The sequence below is a fragment of the Nyctibius grandis genome, chromosome 5, assembly GCF_013368605.1.
Source record: "Nyctibius grandis isolate bNycGra1 chromosome 5, bNycGra1.pri, whole genome shotgun sequence".
Taxonomy (NCBI): Eukaryota; Metazoa; Chordata; class Aves; order Nyctibiiformes; family Nyctibiidae; genus Nyctibius; species Nyctibius grandis.
Genome location: NC_090662.1, coordinates 60,797,741 through 60,816,506, shown reverse-complemented (window position 1 = coordinate 60,816,506; position 18,766 = coordinate 60,797,741). Strand labels below are relative to the sequence as shown.

The window sequence follows — 18,766 nt, the reverse complement described above, 5'->3', positions numbered from 1 at the left end:
AACTAAATATTTCCTTTCTACTTGCTCTTAGCTGCCTGCTGAGTAATTTACAGCCTCTGTTAAGGAAAAGAGAGCAACATACAGCTACCCTTAATTGTGGTTTGTGTCAGGCCGAGCCTCATTTGCCACTCCTCAGGGCCAAGCTGGGCTCTGCTCATGGCCATGAGAAGGCAGAGGACACGCTAATGCCCGGGGACAGCTTCGAGGTCACTGCAGGAGGAACTGAGCACACAGCCATGGTCTAGTACAGGCCTAGACTGCTAGAAGTCATCAAAAATGCAGTATTTTGATTTTAAATGTCCCAAGCTAATAAGTTTTTAATAGGTCTTGTTTTCAGCATTGTTCCAAGCAGCTTTTGTATCCCAGAGCCTGCTCAAGGACAAGGTGAAAACTGCTGACCCTACAGTTAGTATGTCAGGGTGGAAAATAAGAATTTGCCATAAGAATACATAGAAGAGCTACAAGAATAGCTCTGTCCATCTCCTGGCTGTGCATCATTCCCACCAGCAAATTCACCTACAAAATACTCAAAAAACTTACAGCAGTTTTGATATAATTTATTGGTCATGGTCTTTTTTCTTTTTTTGCATAGGCATAAATTACAATGTGTTGAATAAAAAATAAAATGAACAAAACAGTGCAGCATCTGCAACAGGCTACAGCATCAAATAGAAACTTGTCTCCTGCCTGTAACCATGTGTTTCTGCAGGGCTAATTCATAACACGTGTGTGGGGCAAACTAAGAAGGAGGGAGTATAGAGGAGGGAAATGGAGTAAATAAGGGAAATCTGCTCTGACAGCTGTTCTGCATTTCTCCTGCCTCACCGGGCTCATCTTCTGTATCAGCAGCAGGATTAAATGCCCCTGGGCACAGATCAACCCTGCTGACGCAGCAGTTTTACATGCCCTCGTTTCCTTGGTGGCTCAGGAAAGCGCTGCAGCAATGCCGGCGGGAGGCAGCTGGCCAGGCACTCCGTACAGGTTCTCAGGCTGCAGCCCAGCACCGCTGCAGAATTTGGGGGCTGAAAAGCCACACGTAACCTCAGCCTGCCTTCCTGGGGATCCTCATGCAGTCAGCATGGTGAGGCCTCTAAAACCAGCACTCTCCTCTAGAGAAGAGCATAAACCCCCAAGGTGACCTCTCACTTGTGTCTCCAGGGGGTTTTACCCCAGAACAGCAGAGACTTTCATCTCCAAAGGACAGGGCAAGCTTGCCCTGTGAAGCCAAATACTCCCTGCCCCAGAGCTAGTGGTCAACATCCAGATGGAGCAGAGACCTCCCCCTTCCAACTCCCTTCTTGGGGAAAGAGGTCCCCCTTTCCCACCTCGCACCAGCATGCCTCATTTACCAAGAGATCATCCACCCTGATGGCCCAACCCACAGGTCAGGGAGCCAGAAGGGAGGTAAGAAAAGGGGTTTTCCAGCCTCATGGTTATGGCATTTGATCGAGCAGCCAGATAACCCCCGGGTAAGGCAGGGGAAGAGCTTCATCTCTGCTCTCTTTATCATTCAATTAAATACAGGAGCTGCTCTGCCGAGCCTGGGACAGGTCTAAGCATTCATAAAAGCACAACTCTGCATGCAGGGCCCTCATGAACATGACGCCAAGGCAAGCAGGCAGCTGTAGGCAAGTTTAAAATAACTTTGGCTGTAGATGCCAAGAATTAAGACTACGCTCAATATAGGAGGGAATTTATCATCACGGGATCTGGCTGCAGTCTCTTTCTCCCAGCAGCAGGGCCTCCCAGCTCTGCAACAGGCTCCACAGGGTAATTTTAACCTGCTGGAGATAGGGCTGCGCCCTTTGGGCTTGCTTCCCTTGCTTGGAGCGAGGAGACCCCTTCCAGAAGGGACATGCTGCCATCATCCTCATCCCCTGGTGCTAGCACGGAGGGGGTCAGGGCTCAGTGCCTCTGCCCAATGCAGATCAGGGCATGCTGAAGGGAGACGCTTCTTCAGCCCCTTTCCTTCCTCTATACCCCTGGCCCTACAGCACTTCAAGCAGAGACCAGAGCAGGCATCAATCCACGGTGCTCCCCCAGTGCTCACGGTGCCGGGGGAAGATGATGCCACCATCAGACAGGGCTAAAACCCTGAACATGAGCCCTTTAGCTTTTCTTTCAACAAAACGCAAGACAAATGCAGCGGTTATAAACACTGTCCAAGAACATAAGCCAAACTAAGAGTGCTGCAGGCAGATGGCCCTGGCACTCCTCAGCCTGGGAAAAGTCCCCGTGCATCCTTCCTGCAGCCCCCTGCCACCGCTCCCCACATCGTGTGATGGGTACACGCAGGATTTACGTGCCCGCTGCAGGCAGGACTCCCTGTCCTGCTCCAGCCCGGTCCTCTGCAGCCAGGGCTCAGGGAGCTGAGCGATGCCAGCGAGAAGGCAGGAGGGAAAGGGAGCCCTTCCAAGAGAAAGGCGGTCAGCCCATGCCAGCCATCTGCCATGGGGGACCGGGAGGTGACAGAGGCAGCCCTGAGCACCGGAGGTGCAGGGAGGCCCTGCTGCCCCCCAAGATGAAGCAGCGTGCTGGCACCCACAACCCCTGGGGAAGGCAGTCTCCCCTCCACCCCATCTCCCACCCTGTTCTGAGGCATGGAGAGCATCAAGGCAGCAGCTCCCGCTTGCTGCAAACAGTCGCCTCTATACAGATGCGGCCGTGGGCGAGAGGCCACAGTCACGCGTTGCGGTCTCGGAGGACGTCTCCAGAGCAAGGAGAGCAGGAGTGCGTCCGGCACCCCACCGAGCAGCAGTCCACAGAGGACCTTGTCTCCCAGGCCCAGCCACCAAGGCCCTTATTTTAAACAGCTCTGCTCTACTGCACGCGCTATTTCTCCTACTAAACAAAGCTCCAGCCCCCTCTGCGTCTAAGCCACGCACTCAAGCAGCGCCACGTAGCGTTCTCCGGTTAAGTAGAAATTGCACGGAAAAAGTCTTTCCTTTGTTTTTGTAGTAACAAACAAAAAAACCAATCCCCAACACCCCAACTGGAAAATAACCCCCACCCTCTTAAGAAAACAAAACCAAAAATAAAACACAGAACAAACCCAAAAGGGGAAGCAGGTGACAGGAGTTTTCAATAGCATCGTCAAGCTTAACACCGAGGAGCCGGCCAGCTGGGGGCCAACGGCATTGCCAAGACCCAACACAGTCACCAGCAGCAGGAGGGCTCGAGCGGATGGACGGCAGCACCGGGGTGGGCTCTGCCATCAACATGTGCTGAATTTCTCCCCTCCTGCTGCCCCAAACCATTAGTTTTATGCTAATACTTCCTTAATACTGTCTTATTTCCCTACTGCTGGCCCAGCATCAGAGATCTGGAGATCTTTACCTAAACCAAAGGCAAAGCAGGAGAAATGACCCCATGTGGAGGGGAGAGACTGGGTGGCCGTAACCGGTGGCTCCCACCTACTCTGGCGGCACCGAGCCAGTCACCGCGGTCCCGTACACCGTATCGCGCCCGAGCCCACGTGAAGTGCATCGCAAAATTACACCCCCCTTTCCCAAGCCCTGGCAACGCTCGGTGCGCCGTCAGAAAGGAGCAGGGCCATGGGGACGAGGGGTTGCGCAGACCCGATAAAAAATTAGCTTAAAAAATTAAAAAGTCCCATACGCACTGAAAACACACCAGGCTACGCTAGGACCCACATGGGATGCTCTTGCCTCACCACCCTGGTCCTTGGACGAGTGAAAGCCTCATCCCTTAAACACCAGCTCTTCTCCTCCCCGGAGGGGAGCAGCTTTCCGGGGCGGCTGCTGGCGCATCCCAGGATTTCTACGTGCGAAGCGGCAAACCAGACAGATCCCCTCCTGCTGTCAGCCCGGCAGCATCCTCGTCCTGCGCCGGAGCTGGGGTTCAGTGCGCCAGCTCCCCGTGCACACGGAAGCGGTAGATGCAGGTGTATTCGGGGTGGCCCCAATTGCTCAGCACTCGGAGCTCCACCAGCTGGTACTTGCCCACAGCATCATCCTCGGGGAGAGGAGGAAGGAAAAACCTGAGCCCTTGAGAGCTCTTGAGGGCTCACGAGACCCCAGGGGCCCCGTTTTCTTCCTGGGGTCGCGTGCTCTAAGGGCACAGCACTTACCTTCAAGTAAAATGTTTGGATGGGGTTGCCGTTGTGGTTGTAGGTGAACTGCCCCAGGAGCTGGCCGTCCTCCTCTCCCTCCTCCTTCAAGCCCTATGGGGCGGGGGGGTGCAGGGAGGCAGAAAGGGAGAACCAGGGGTGGTCAGAGAGGGAGAATCAGAGGTGATAAGCGCACCCAGGGTGGAAGAGGGAGATGGAGACACAAGCGTGCTTGGCCCCCACTCCTGATCTTCCAGGCCAAAACAGGCAAGTGGGGACAGGGGCCAGTGGGGAAGGATGAGGAGGGGGAAGACCAAGAGTTACATCTACTCAATCCCCTCTCTCCCAGCATCCCCCAAAAACCCTTCCCAAAGCCCGGTGTTCCCCTTCTCCCTGCCAGTACTGCTGCTTCTTCCTCCTCTTCAGGATAACACCCACCCCCGCAGAGCACCCCACAGCCAGGTACAGGGCTTGCTAGCCCTCCCCTCCTGCACCCTCTACCACGGCACCCTCCCACTGTGTCCCCCTGCTTCTCCCTTGGGTCCAGGCAAGAGCACTCACATAGACAGTGAAGTCCTTGGGGGCACTGGGGATGGTCCCCTGGGGCGAGAGGGCTTTTGGGATGTGCTCCAGCGTCACGGCCGTGGGGCGGATGATGCTGGAGAGGCGGATGACAGCAAAGCCCTGGGACCCACGAAACGCCCAGCAGTTCCCGGGGTTGACGTCTGGCTACAAGCACGGGAGCGAGACACTAGCAAGGTTATCACCATCAGCGCCATTTTCTGCCCGCAATGTTAGCCTGGCCACTTGCTTGGAGCGACAGCAAGAGCCCAATAAAACCCACCAAGCCCAGACAAGAACCGTCCCATCCCATCCTCCCCTTCTGTGTGGTCTCGCCCCGAGGATGCCCACCTGCAGGATGACACGGGGGGACTGCGAGTGGTACCACAGAGGGATGCCGAACAAGCTCAGCAGTGCTGTCCGTGTCTCGTAGGTCTCCGAGCAGCGGGTGCTGATGACGCTGGCCCCTGGGGTGGAGAGGTAAGCCCCGTGACACCCCTCCCAGGATGGCTGGCTTGTCCCAGGGAGGGCGAGAGCCCCCCACCACCTACCCGCCGACTCCAGGGCGTAGTCGACCATCCCCACGCGGTCCTCGCTGTAGCGCTTCAGGGCTTCACCCACGATGAGATGCACTTGCTGCAGCGGGAGCAGAGGGCAAGAGAGAGGTGAAGGGCCGGGGCGGGTGTCCTGCCCCCCACCCGCCTCCACCCCACAGGGACGAAGAGGCACAAGGATCTTCCCACAGAACAGCCAGGGGATGAATCACCATGGCAAAACGAGAGAACATGCGTTTGGCTGGGAAGCCTTCTTAGAGGTTGCTAAAAATACCCCAGATAAGCAGCACCGTGCAATGAAGGGGCAGCACCCAGGCACGCTGGGCTCGCCCGTCCCCAGATCCGCCAGTGGGTACCAGACACAACCTGGCAGCCCACCTGGTCCTCCCCAGCATTGTCTGCTTGTCCCCCCTACCCCGTCCCACGGAACCCCATCTGGAAAATCTGACATCGCAGTGGGAGCCAACCACAGCATCCCTCAGGAGCCATCCCCGGGAGCTGGGACCCTGCAAGCACTGCTCTGGGTCTAAACTTCAGGGCGTGCACGAGGCCTGCACAGACTGCGGGGATCTGCTAATCCCGCTCGATCCCTCCCTCCACGGGGAATTGCCAACAACTCTTTCCAAAGCAGGCAGGCTCATTTTCTCCCATGGTGTCATTCTGCTGAAACACTTTGCCCCAGATGACTCTGCGGTGCTGCTGAAAGAGGGAGGTTAAGCAAGATGCTCAACCCGTGGACACCTTGCTGGCACCCACCCCGCTTCTGGGTGAAAGATACACAAGCAGAAACTTGGATTTTAATACAGCAAGAGCCTCGCCACCTACGATCCCTTCCAGGGCAGGGCACAGGCACAGCCCAGGGTTGGCTGGTGGCAGAGAAGGGATGGAGGAGTCTCAGGGATGCTCTTACCAGGTGGGTTGTGAGCCCAGGATCGATTTCCCAGCTATAAGGGCTGTCCTCATGGTTCAGCCATCTGCCAGGCACTCATGCCAGCTCCCCGCTACACCCCCCACCCCCATGCCTGTGGCCACCACCACGTCCCTGGGGTTCAGGCCAGATCTCACCTCCTCTGTCACCCCTGCGGTCCCCCCTTGCCGCAGGGCCACTCCAATGCCAGCCTGAGCATCCCGCGCCGACAGCCTCCGGTCCTCCAGGACTTTGGCCAGGATCTTCTGCTCCAGGGCCTGGAGCTCTGCTTGCAAATCTTCCCGCTGGAGGACAAGGCTGGTGGCATCGTCCCGCTGGGGCTGCGACAGGAACCGGCTGATCCACGCCGGGAGCTGCACTTCCACCTGAAACGGTGGGGACAGAGCTCAGCCGCGGGGGCAGGGACCCTCGCGCCTCCCTCTGCCAAACAAGGTTGGGAAAGGGGACTCACATCAGCCCGCACCGCCTTCAGCTGCTCCAGCATCCCCTCCACGTGCTTCCCCATCACCTCCTGGTCCGACTTGAGGCCAGCCAGCTCCCTCCTCAGCGCTGCCACCTCCTGCTCCAGCCTGCCCACCTCCTGTTGGAAGCTCCCTCGCAGGCCCTCCTGTGCCGAGCTGTGCCGAGAGAAAGGCAACAAAATCCTGTGCCAACAGTCCCAGCTCCCCTCTGCAAATGGGGGGAGGAGGGTCATCCCCCATTGCCTACGCTCAACCCCATCTCCAGCCCCAAATGGTTTTGATTCCTGGGGCAGTGACCTCTTCTACTGCATCCCATGGGAAAGCAGCCCCTGTTCGCCCCTTGGCTGAAGGGCCACATTCCCCACGGTGATGCAAAATGACGGTGGCGAAGGTCATTCGCTGCCATCGCCCTTTGAGCCCTGCTGCCAGCCAGGGCACTTTCTTGCCGACGTATCCACATATCCATCCCTCCTTTCCACCCAAGATCACATCTCTCAACATTTCCTTTGCCCCAAGCAAATCAGACCTGGAAACCCCTCCTAAGCCTCCCTGTGGGGATTTCGCCCCTAACCAGGGGGCAGCTCTGCCCGGCTGGCGTTACCTCTGCCACTCCGCATTCAGCTCCAGCAAGCGTGCCTCCATCTCCTGCCGGGAAAAGGGGAAGGGGTAAGACCTGTGATGCCGGTGGTGAGGACATCGTGCCTGGGTACCACCACATGCTCAGCCCCTTACCTGAGAGGCTTGTGCCATCTTCCCTAGGCGCCCTTCTAAATCCCTCTGCACCTGGGCTCGGAGGGCATCCAGCTCGCCCTACAGGGTGAGGAACAGTGGGGGAGAACATCAGAGACGGACCTCACATGCCCCCATCTCCCCACGTGCCTCCCGCACCCCTCACCTGGAGGTGGCTGGTCACATCAGTGCGGAGATGCTCCTTCAGCCCCGTGTCCCGGCGGCTCACCAGCCCCTCCAGCAGCACCAGGACGTCCCCCGGTGGCAGCTCTCCCCCTGCCGCCACTGCTGCCGCCCCCCGCTGCAGCTCCCACCGCGACACCTCAGCCTCCAGCGCCTCAAAGCGCTTCTCCAGGGCCTGGAAGCGAGCCAGGAGCCGGTGCTCCCCCCTCAGCCCCTGCGACAGCAAAGGCCGGGCATGATGCAGCCCCCTGGGGAAGTGTGGACCCCAGGGGGGCTGCCTGCTCCACAAGGACCCCTGTGAAAGGGGACCCATGCCACCTGGTCCCCAGGGTTGGTGGCATCTTATTCATCTGCTGCTTCCCAGGAGAGGGCAGATGAAACATCTGCTCCATCCCTGGGACACCCCAAGCGTGAGATGGCCACAAGCTCAGGGAGCCATTTCCACCAGCATGCAGCCATCTGCCCCATCCTCCACCACCCCCCCATCCCCTGGAAGGGCTTCTTCAGCCATGAACCACACTGTCCCGGCTCTCCCCACGCAGCACCCACCCCACCTGGGCCACCGCTGCACCTTCACTGAGGCCTTACCTGGTCCAGCGCAGTCAGGTCCCCTGCCCCATGCACGTCGGAGGAGGAAAGCTTTCCAGCTCCCCACCATGGGAACGCAGGGAGGCTGAACGTCGACAGCCCATACGGGTAGAAGTACCAAGCTCCTGGGCACGCAAGGGGACAAGATGGTTAGAACAGCAGGCTGGTAATGGACCATAGCAGGGGACGGTGTGAATGTGCTGAGGCTCAGCCATCAGCACCACCTGGGGTTACCAGGAGGCCCCAGCGCAGGGGTGCAGATGCACCAGGGAACCATGAGCCACGAGCACTGAGCTTGGGGCCATCCCATCCCATCCCCTGGGTACAGCAGTGGGATGCTCTGCACTGCCCCAGATCTCAAGGCATCAGATCAAGCTGGGCCGACTCACCGTAGGCAGCAGCAGCGAGGAGCAGGAGGAGCAGGAGCAGGGACCTCTTCAGCCACGGATAGCGCCTGGAGCGAAAAGAAAGAGGCACCTGTAAGACAGCAGCTGTCTCCCCCACCACAGTGCTCCTCTGGATGGGGGCCAGAGGGAAAGCAAAGCCCAGCTGGGCTTTGGCACAAGACACCCAGCCCATGCACGCTGGGCTCTGCGGGACACCCCCTCTCTGGGGTCCTGCAGGTTTTCTCCATGCCTCCCCCATCCCTGTGTCCCACCATCAGACTCACCTGGAGAAGGGGACGCTGCCCAGGTGGGTAACCGTGCTGGTGAGGCGGTGCCAGGCAGCTGCCAGCCCCGAGAATAGCCACCCCACGAACCGAACTGCCAGGAGAGAAACTGAGATTCAGGCAGGGTCCCAGCAGAGATGTCCCCCCTGTCCCCAAGGATGCTCCCGCAGGGGGATAAAACCCCTCCACCCCATCAGGGAACAGCACACATGGCACATGGGGAAGGGAGATGCTGGTAGGGAAGAAAGGTGCTGCTAGAAACCCCCCCGCCACCCTCACACTCACCTGGGGAGGTAAGCACCTGCCAGAGGAAGGAGCCCACCCGGGAGGCTGCGGTTCTCAGGCCCGACCCAGAGCTACTCTGACCTGAGTAAAAGTGACCTGGAAAGGAAGAAGCAAGGCAGTAAGCACCAAACAGAGCCTGCACTCCTGTGCATCGAGGGTGAAGGCTTTGCATGGGTGGCAGCGTGCCGAAGGGGGGCTGGCAGCACCCTGGGGACAGCCAGGGCCTGGGCTGGTCCCCCTGGGACACCCCCTCCAGCATCCCTGCCACCACAGAGGGGCTGGTGCATCCCTACCAGCATAGTCGTCTTCTGAGGAGTACCCAGACGAAGAGGCGTAGGTGTCGTACGTCTTGCTCTCCAGCAGCCCATTGATTTTACTGGACTCTGTGTCCCCTGTGCCTCTTCTCCTCCTGGTGGAGAGCTCCCCGTCTGCCCCCAAAACACAGAGCCCCTCTGAGAAACCACCCACCACCAACCCCATGGAGTACAACCCTGTTGACCAGCATGGGGGGCTGCCCCGACACCCCTCCAGTGCCCAGGGAGGTCCCCGGCCACCACGGGATGGAGGGCTCACCCCAGTAAGTGCTGCTGTCCAGGGCATCATCCAGCACGGAGCTGCCCAGGGCGGCGAGGCCCCGGCTGCCCCCCAAGTAGGACTCGCTCATCATGGACTCGCTGTAGTAGGAGGTTTGGGTGCTGGGGGTGGGAGAGAGACGCTTCATGCTGCTCGATTTCCTCCTGACCGTCCTGCTGGGGGTGGGAACAGGCTCCTGAGCCACACATGGTTACAGGGGGAGGGGGTCATGGTGCACCCGTGGGGGAGAAATGGGGAATTCACCCCAACCCCTCGGCCAACATCACTTCCCTCCACCCCCACCCCGCCATACCGGATGGCGGCAGGTTTCGGAGGGTGCCTTTGCGAAAGGCCCGGGGACAGTGCCGGCACCCCTTCCGCTCGCACCGCTGTGGTTTTCCGGCCCGGCACTTGCAGCGCACCTCCCTCCCTCCCGCCATTGAGCCGGAGGGGACCATGGCCAGGACGGGCCCCAAGCCACCCCTGGCACCCTCCCGTGCCAAGGCAGGGAGAGGATGCAGAGGTGCCAGGCATGGGGAGCCGGGGGCTGTTGCCGGAGCGGAGGCACAGGCAGTGCCAAGGTGGCCGGCAGCCATGCCGAAACACAGCGAGCTCGTCGTTGTCGCGCTCCCTTCTGCGAGCCGCCCTGATGCCCCCCCCGGAAGGTGCCCAGGGATGCAGTGCCCTAGCCACGTTTGGGAGGGGGGACACCCCCCACACCCCACTAACCTGCCGCTGCTCTCCTTGAAGGGCAGCTGCTGCCCCCCCAGCAGGGAGCTGCTGCTGCTGGTCGCGGCATCGTCTTCCCCGGGGTAATAGCGGGTGGTGACGAGGCGCTGGCTGCGGCGGGACATGGCGGCAGCACGGGGCGGGGGGGGGGGGGGGGCACGGTTCACTGGGGGGGGGCCGCGGAGAGACGAAGGTGTCAGTGGGAGCGGACCCACCTGGAGGGACCCCACTCCCGGGGACCCCACCCCTGCAGCAGGGGTCCCGGCACACACCGAACCCCGCTCCCGCGCAGGCGGCCGTGGGGTGCCCGGTGGGGCTAGGGGTGCTCCGAGCCCACCGAGGGGCACCTGCTGCCCCGGGCCGCCCCCGCCGCCGCGGCAGGGCCGGGATGGACCCGCCCGCCCCTTAGAGGGCTATAAACCCCCTTCCTTTCCCCTCCCACGGGCCACCCACGACAGCACCCACCCACCCGCGGAGCCGCTGCCTCGCCGGACCCCCCCGCACCCCCCCGGTCCCGCTCACCTCCCCGCGGCCCCACTACGAGCCTCCCCCCCCGCCCCAACCCGCCGTGCCCCCACCCCACGGAAACCCACCGGCGAGTCCGATTAGAGATCCCCCACCGTCCCCCTCGCCGCCGCCGCTCCGCTCCCTTTTGTTTTGCAGGGGAAAGCGGCCCCCGCCCCCCCACGGCCCCCCCTCCCCGCCCCGCCCCGCCCCGCCCCGCTCCGCTCCGCTGCACCGCGCGCGCGCGCCCGCCGGGGCCGCCGCCGCCACGGCCACGGGGGGGGGGGGAACAGCCACCGCCCCCCCCCGGCCTCGAGGGGCCTCTTCGACATCCCCTTCATCATCTTCATCATCATCATCACCATCACTATTATTATTCCTCTAAAATTTATTTTATTTTATTTTATTTTATTTTATTTTATTTTATTTTAATCATCATCATTTTTTGCAGACCGATGAGGAAGGCCCATCCCCACCCCCTGGCTGCCCACGGGGAGCTGGTCCCCAAAAGCCTCAGCCCCGGGGGGGCTCCCCCCACCCACCAAGGGCCACAGGCAGCCCACGCTGCCAGGCAAGGGCAGCCCCCCCCACCCCGGGCAGGTCCCATGGGTGATGCTGGCCCAAAATGGGGGGCTCCCAGGCGCAGGGCTGCGCCCCAGCCCTGTTTGTGTTTGCCAGCCCCGGTGGGGTGGGAAGCACCCAGCCCCCCACGCACCACCCGGCACAGCGGCAGGGCCAAACCCGTCCCCGCGGCGTGGGCAGCCCCGCTTGATGCCCGGGCACCCACGCTGCCTCGACCGGGCAGGCGGGTTCTGCTGCTCCCCGGGCCCGTGGCATCAGACACCCCGTTACCATCCCTCTCCCCCCCCGGGCGGCCAGGCCGGCTCGGCAGAGGGGTGCGAGCCAAACCCGGCTGCTCCCATGGGACCTTGAACGCGCGACGGCGCAGCCGGGACCTTGTGCAAACTCGCTGGGCTGAGAAAACAGCCGCCCTCCCACGCCGTGGTTTCTAAATCCGACTGCGCCTCGGAAAAAGATTTGCCTGGCGGGGCTCAGCGAGGGTGGGGGAACCGGCTGCCTGTGTCCGGATGCAGTTGTGGGGCCGTGTCTGTGGGGTACGGGGTGGGAATGGCCCCGCTGGCATTGGGTATGGCAGCAAAAAGGCATTTATAGAAAGGGTTACAACACATGAGGCCGGCAGAAGGGGGGTCACCTGTTGCAAAACAGCCCCGAAACCTTTTCCTCCCTGTGCCGGGGTTTGGTGCACAAGCCGGGGCAGCGGCAGGAGGATGTGCCAGGGGGGGCACACTGCAACAAACCCCGATTCAGCACGGCCCCGGCCCCGTTGTGTAAGGCAGACAGATCCTCTTTGTCTCCCTTTCTTTTTTTTTTTCCTCCCTTTTGAGCCCATTTTATGTCCGGCCTAAATCTCTGCCCAGCTTTTCCAGGGCAGCTCTGTCTCCCGCTGTGCCAGCCGCCCTGTTTTCATCCTTTCCTGCGGCTTCCCGTCACTCCTCAGGTGACCGGCCGGCCCGGAGGACATCTCTCCTCCCCAGTGGCACCTTTATCTCTGGCCATGCTGATGCCAACCCCATGCCGATGCCAACCCCATGCCCTGTCCCAGGCGCACCGGCCGTGGCCATAGCGATGGTGCCTGCCCCGGCTGACATAACCCTGCCGTGGATTAAGCCGCCCTGGGAGGCTCAGGGGATAAGCTGGGTGCTGAGCCACCGGGCACTAAATAGGGTACACGGCCCCGGGTCATTCCGTCCCTGCCCAAGAGCCACTTTTTCGGGCAGGGAGGGAGCCAGCAGCGGTTCCCAGGGGATTTGGGGGGATGCTGGGGGGGAGTGGGGCTCACCCCCCCTTGCTGCACCGCTGGTGCTGCGGCAGAGGCGGCCATGCTGGAGCCACGGGGGGTTTTGGGTGGGCGTGGGAAGAGCGGGGCAGGGATAAGCAGCGAGTGGCTGGGAGCTCATGCCTCAGTTTCCCCACACCAGCAGTGGGGAGCCTCAGCTCTCTTTTTGGGGGTCACCAGGGCATCATTGTGCTGGAGGGGGGCAGAAGGAGCTTGCCAGCTGCTTGAGTTTGGCAGCTCTTGCTGGGGAAAGCCAGGAAAAATCTGTACCCTTTCCTAAAAGGCTTTGAAGGCCTGAAGTGACACGTCCGGGCACGCAAGGACAGACCAGGGCTGGAAAAGCAGCCATGGCAGGGGAGAGCTCAGCTCATGTCTTCTCGGCTAGATCAACCTTTTTATTTAAATACCCTCCCCGTCCCGGCTATCCTTACATCCCGCTTTCCTGGTGCATCGTGCTGCCAGCTCTGGCACCACCAAAAGCCAGACTCAGAGCTGCATGCCAGTCCCCATGTCACCCTCAGCAGCGCACCGAAACACCCCAACCCAGCGAGGTACCGAGCCCCCCCATCAAACCCATGACACCACATCATCCACCAACACCTCATCCGGGTGGGCTGCCCCGGCCAGGCAGCGTCCCACCGCCTCCAGCACCTTCCCCAGGCGACGGTCCAGCGCCTGCAGGTGGGGCTCGGCCAGGACGGGGGCCAGGGGGTCGGTGGCCAGCGCCTCCCGCAGCAGGTCGCTCAGGCGGTAGGGCTGGGTGGCCAGCAGCTGCAGCCGCAGGTAGGTCGACTTCTTAATGCTGCCAAAGATGAGGGGGGAGAGGTCTCAACCCGGGGAGCCTCTCCCCAACAGCAGCTCCGGGGCAGGCGGAGGGAGCCCCTTACCTGCAGCACTGCTGGAGGGGGGCCAAGATGGATGGTTCATCGCGTGAGTGCGTGCCGAAGCTGGGGGGAAGAAGCCCATCAGCGGGCATCAGGGCGGCATCACCCCATGGCTCAGAGCAGGACACGTTTTGGCAAGACCCACGGTCTCCCCCCACCCCTTTGCCAGGATTGCTTTCCCCCCAACCTGCTTTACCCACGGCCGTTGTCCAGGTGGAGCAGGAAAGTGTCGTTCCCAAATTTCTCGAAGGTCTCGTAGTGGTGCCGGTCCATGTTGCCTGCGGCGGGGCAACAGATTTGCCACTGGATGGTGGGCCAGGGGGCAGGAGAGGGGACATGGAGCACCCTCCTGGTGTGAAACCAAAACCCAGAGGCTGTGGAAAAGGGCTGGGGGCACCTCTAAGGTGCCCGTCTGGTGGCCATGGCCGTGGGGGGGGACCCAAGTGGAGCCCCCGGGGCCTCCAGGCCCCTTCTCATCCCGTCAGCCTCACGGAGGGACAACAGCGGCAAATGGAGCAGAAGTAACGGCTGGGCGGCTGGGGACGAGGAGACAGGAAGCTCTCCAAGTCAGATGATGGCGGGGGGACAGTGCAGGGAGGAAGGAGCGGCTCCCAGGGGGCTGCAAATGGGAGCTTGCTGGGAGGTGCCTGGGGTGTTTAGCATCTTTCATGCTTCGGCTTCTGCCCGGAATGTAGCCAAACAGCACAGACCTCTGCTCTCGGTTTGGGTGAGGGCAGAGCTCTCTGCAGCCCAAGCAATGGTTCGGCCAACAAACCTTGCAGGGCGTGGTGTCATGGGACACGGAGCCGTTTGGGTCCCGAGGGGCCCCTGCAGCCCCCAGCGCCAGCACGGCGGGGCTCACCCATAAGGAAATCGAGGACTGTCATGTCGATGAGGTCGAGCAGGCGATGGCCCCTGTTGTAGGGCGGTGTCTCTCGCACCTGAGCGCAGTAGTTGGGGTTCAGCTCCCACCTGCGGGCAGAGGCCGGGGCAGGCAACGTGGCCGTGAGAGCAGCCATGGGGCGGCCCCCTCCCATCCCACAGCTCTGCTGCCCCATGGCCCCCATACCCCCCATGCCCCGGCTCACTCAGCCTTCTTGCTCTTGTGGTAGGAGCGGCGCCAGGGGCTGCGCCAGGAGCGGCGCTTGGCCAAGGTCTTGTCAGGCAGCAGGGTGGCCATGGAGCCCTCCAGCCGGTCCGGCTTGCCGCAGAGGGCGTGCTCGGTGGAGCAGTAGTAGGAGCACTCCCCGTAGAAGCAGACGTTGCCCGCTGGCCGTGGGGACAAAGCAAAGGCTGACAAAGAGCAGGAAGGCAACGAGCCTGCTATCCCCATGCAGGGTGGTCCAGGTGAGGATGCTCCATGCACATACCACCAGCAAAGCAATGGCAAGGAAGGCCTTGAGGAGCAGAGCCCCGTGGCAGGGGACCCGGCAGGAGCTGGAGCAGTCCACAAAGGGACCATTTGCCCTGGTACAGCCAGAGCCAGGGAAGGAGCAGCCGGCTCCAGGTGAGCTCCAGGCGAGTGGCCGCAGAAGAGGATGGATGGCATGAAAGCTCACCTGGAGAGATGAAGAAAGTCTTAGCCAGTTTCTTGTCTGTGGTGATGTCACGAATCTCCTTCGTTATATTGACCAAACGGCCAGAAACGGGGGGGATTCGCCGGAAATCCAGGATCCTGAAACACAGAACTTGGAACCATTTCTTGTCGACCCCTGCTGGTTTTCACAGCGAGTTATTAAAACCGCCATGAGATGTAGGTATCCCTCGCAACAGGGAGGAAGCGGCGGGATGAAGGAGCAGTTTCTCTGTTGCTTTGCTGTCATGGGAGGGCAGAGTTGGATGCAAAGCTTGTGCTCACCTGTCCAGGTGGAAGGCTGCAATCTCTGCATTGTGCCGCTCAAAGTCTGAGAAGTAGAAGAAGTCGATGGGGGTCTCCTGGTCCCGAGTTTGCCTGGGAGGAGAGGGGAGGGTGGGGGTGATGGCCATGGACGAGGTCACCCTGAGCGTGGGCTTGGCCCCAAACCACCCCTTACCTTGTGTCCCTGGTGCCACTGGAGACACAGCCAGACCCAGTCTCCTCCAGTCGGTCCCTGCTGGGTGGTGCAGCCCCAACCCCCCCAGCCAGGCCCCCACACACCCCCTCTCCCAACCCAAGGGCTCCCAACCCTCCTCATGGACTGGAGGGTCCTGGGTTGTCCTCATGGACCATCTTCTTCTTTCCACCACTGGAGGTCACTACCCCATCACAAGCTACGCCCAGACTACTGCAAGAACCACCAGGGAAGGTGAGGGCAAGGGGACCATCCCGCTTGCCTCAGTTTTGGGGTGGAGGGGCTGAAGTGAGGCAAGGCATGAAGCATTTCTCAATTTCTCCCTCCGTGGTCTCCTCCAGCCACTCCTTGCTACCTAACAGGATCATGCAGGTGGGGTATGAGGTTGTCCCCGGCTCTACTCACTTCATGGGCTTGAAGAGGGCTTGCCCATAATTTGGGAACGTCATGATGAGCTTGATCTGGGTTCCGCCGGACTTCTGGACTGAAAGGGGGAACATAGGGATGAGGGAGGCGGGCGGCAGGCAGCGGGGCAGGGGTGTGGGCAGGGGTGCAGGCAGGGAGGTGGTACCCGAGCTGACGACCCTCTGCGTGGCCAAGTCCCGGAGGAGGGTGGGCATCAGGGGGTCCCGGCGGGGGTAGAGCTCATAGCGGTTGATGCCAACGTGGAATTTGAGCCAAGTGGGGTAGGTGTCGTAGGCTGTCTTCCCTGTCGGGAGGAGCGTCTCGGCTTTACTGCTGCTGACCCTGCAGCCCGACAGCCACCACCAACCCAACAACAATGACAGTGTTTAGTTGGGACAGGAGGGGTCGTGCATCCCCAGGCCTTTCCCAGGAGCCAGCACACGGAGGGTGAGGCAGGGAGAAGGCCCAGCACAAGCCCTGGATGGTGGCGAAAACCCCCGCCCCGTGTGCCATTCTTGGGGCTCCTGGCACCTGGGCAGATCCCATCCATGGCTGGTGGCCAGGGACATCCGCCAGCATAGACGGAGGAAGCTCAGTGGCTTCCCTCTCATCCCCTGCAGAAAATCCTCGGGCTGATCCTGCTCCTCTCATCTGTGCCTTTATTTCCCTGTCGGAGCAGCTCATCTTGTCGTTTTTCCCCAGGGGATTAGCTCCCGGGAATACAACCGGCTACACCCCCCACACACCCGCTGGGAATACACACGCATCCGTAAAACAGGGCTGGAGGAGTGAGGGCTTCCCAGCCATCCCCAGCACCGACCTCAGCTCCCAACCTCAACGTCCAGTTCGCCTTGGATGGGTTTATCGCACACCCCTGGTTTCCCTGTGGGGATGAGTTTGGGTTATCACTATCCCTGTCTCTGCACCTCCTGCAAATTTGCAGTTTGCTGGCATTCAAGTGGGGCTCCTGGGTGTATCTGCCTCCCCTCTGCACCAGCACCCACCGGCACCGCAATGGGACAGTCTGGCCCAGGGCATCTATAACCCAAGTCCTCGTGTCTCTCTCTCTAGGAAAATGCAGACTGTGTCCCAATTTCATCAAACCAGACCCATCTCCCATGGTTATCTGTAGGCGAGGTGGTCCTCAGGGACAAGGCAAATGCTCATTTGAGGAAACCAGCTCTTAAACCGGCTTTTACTGTCTCCCCGTTTTAGCAGCCACCACATTTGGAAGGTGTGCTTTCCGTAAGGAAGCTGCTACGTGTTATCGACGGTAAAGCTTTTAATATCTTCCCTCCTAATTAGAGGTTAGTAGTCCAGTAATAAAAATAGGCAGCCAGCAGCAGTGAGCTCACCATACGGCCGAGACTAAAGAGGTCAGGCGATGTCCTGCGAAATGCAGGACAGGAACGGTCTCATGGTTAGAGGTAACCTACATTGCAGGCTTTGCACATCCAACATGTCGGGAGAGGGGGATAAAACCGGTTAGAAATCTGGAGTGGGGACTTCCTCATATAGAGAGCAAGTGAGCAAAGGCTAGACTGCACTGGGAAAGGAAAGAAGATGAGGAGATCACCTAAAAGATACCCTACGTAATACTATGAATAATTCAAGAGTCTCCTTTGGCTTCGCTGTGTGCTACAGGCTCCCGGGTAGCAGCCCAGAAATTCAGGGCTAAGAGAGGATTTGAGGCACAAGAAGAGTGCGCTCAGCAAACGAGGCCCCTCCAGGGTAGGATGCTGATCTACGCAGGGAAGCGATGTGTTTGGTCCCTGCCGCTTGTCCCCTCAAACCCACGTATCCCCCAAAAGCAAGCCAGGGCTGAGCTCACTCCTCACCATTCGTCGCTCCCACTGCTGCGCAGGCTGAACTTCTCCATGGGGTTGACAACAAACAGCTTGTCTTTCTCTGTCACCTCCGGCATTGGGATGTTGTAAAGAGGATGCTTGAAGAGCGCCACCAGCTTTGATCCCTCGGTCCGCCCCGCATTCCCCTCTCCGCGCTGGTGCCGGACCCCCGGCTCTCCAGCCCTTGCCTGCGGCCCCGCTCTCCACGCCTGGGAGCTTTTCTCCAAGGAGCCGTTGCTGCCGCTGAAATCCTGAAGGATTCGCAGGCTCAGCTTTTTGGGGCCGGCCAGCACGGGGCTGCCTGACGGGACACCCGAGGCTTTCGGTGCTTTCACATCGCAGCTGCAGGGCCTGCGGGCTGCAGGGAGAGCCAAATCCATCGCCAGGTGCACCAGGAGGGCCAAGAGCAGGAGGAAGAGGAGGCTGACTTTAAATTTCCTTTGGAAAAGTGGTCGCAGCCAGCGCTGCATTATTCCCCGCCTGAGACGCTCAGCAAGGGGTGGGCACCCACCCAAGGCTAAAAGCGAGTTGGTGCGGCCACAGCCTCCGTGCAAAAATACGAGTGAGGCGTCCTGGATTTAGAGCATCGCAGCAAAAGAGCAACCGGTGCAAGGGCAGAGTCACAGGAAAGATCTGCCACCACGGCACCTTGCGGGGTGATGCCACCGGGCCGGCAGCGGGACGGGGCGGGAGATTGTGGCGGGGTTTATCAGTGCTGATAAGGGGCGAGCTGGCACCGCCAAGGTTAGCGTGAACGGGGCAAGTTCCAAATCAATAGCCACAAGGCTGGCTCGGGGACAGCCATGGCTGCAGATAACCCCTGCACTGTCCCGTCCCTCCGTGCTGCCACCCGCACGGGGCTGCAGAACATTTCTTGGTATACCGGG

The 18,766-nt window shown here is 60.7% G+C and overlaps 2 protein-coding genes across 3 annotated transcripts; both read right to left on the bottom strand.

The window, feature by feature from the left end:
- Positions 1–536: 536 nt before the first annotated feature.
- Positions 537–10,496, bottom strand: SUN2 (Sad1 and UNC84 domain containing 2). 2 transcript variants are annotated; one of them, XM_068401271.1, is made up of 17 exons: positions 10,331–10,496; positions 9,602–9,777; positions 9,322–9,456; positions 9,029–9,124; positions 8,744–8,837; positions 8,463–8,527; positions 8,074–8,198; positions 7,469–7,699; positions 7,306–7,383; positions 7,175–7,218; positions 6,564–6,729; positions 6,250–6,477; positions 5,182–5,266; positions 4,982–5,097; positions 4,631–4,798; positions 4,091–4,183; positions 537–3,975 (listed from the first exon to the last, which is right to left on the bottom strand). In XM_068401271.1, the coding sequence occupies exons 1-17, from the start codon at positions 10,453–10,455 to the stop codon at positions 3,862–3,864; spliced, it is 2,139 nt and encodes a 712-aa protein (XP_068257372.1). In that variant the 5' UTR covers positions 10,456–10,496; the 3' UTR covers positions 537–3,861. The 2 variants fall into 2 exon arrangements, with proteins under 2 accessions (XP_068257372.1, XP_068257373.1); XM_068401272.1 differs by having other exon boundaries at positions 9,602–9,774.
- Positions 10,497–13,259: 2,763 nt separating this feature from the next.
- Positions 13,260–18,349, bottom strand: LOC137663992 (extracellular serine/threonine protein kinase FAM20C-like). The gene is made up of 10 exons (XM_068401710.1): positions 17,871–18,349; positions 16,199–16,374; positions 16,033–16,111; positions 15,435–15,527; positions 15,136–15,251; positions 14,665–14,845; positions 14,439–14,548; positions 13,773–13,854; positions 13,580–13,639; positions 13,260–13,494 (listed from the first exon to the last, which is right to left on the bottom strand). The coding sequence occupies exons 1-10, from the start codon at positions 18,347–18,349 to the stop codon at positions 13,260–13,262; spliced, it is 1,611 nt and encodes a 536-aa protein (XP_068257811.1).
- Between the last annotated feature and the right edge of the window lie 417 nt (positions 18,350–18,766).

Excerpts from the sequence above, each read along its gene's own strand:
- SUN2 (XM_068401271.1), bottom strand. The coding sequence starts at position 10,455 with ATGTCCCGCCGCAGCCAGCGCCTCGTCACCACCCGCTATTACCCCGGG. Across the intron at positions 9,778-10,330 it reads TTCAAGGAGAGCAGCGGCAG|CAGGACGGTCAGGAGGAAAT; the intron begins GTTAGTGGGGTG and ends TCCCACCCCCAG. Across the intron at positions 9,125-9,321 it reads CTCAGAAGACGACTATGCTG|GTCACTTTTACTCAGGTCAG; the intron begins GTAGGGATGCAC and ends CTTCCTTTCCAG.
- LOC137663992 (XM_068401710.1), bottom strand. The coding sequence starts at position 18,349 with ATGCAGCGCTGGCTGCGACCACTTTTCCAAAGGAAATTTAAAGTCAGC. Across the intron at positions 16,112-16,198 it reads GCAGAGGGTCGTCAGCTCGG|TCCAGAAGTCCGGCGGAACC; the intron begins GTACCACCTCCC and ends TCCCCCTTTCAG. Across the intron at positions 13,640-13,772 it reads CACCTGGACAACGGCCGTGG|CTTCGGCACGCACTCACGCG; the intron begins GTAAAGCAGGTT and ends TCTTCCCCCCAG.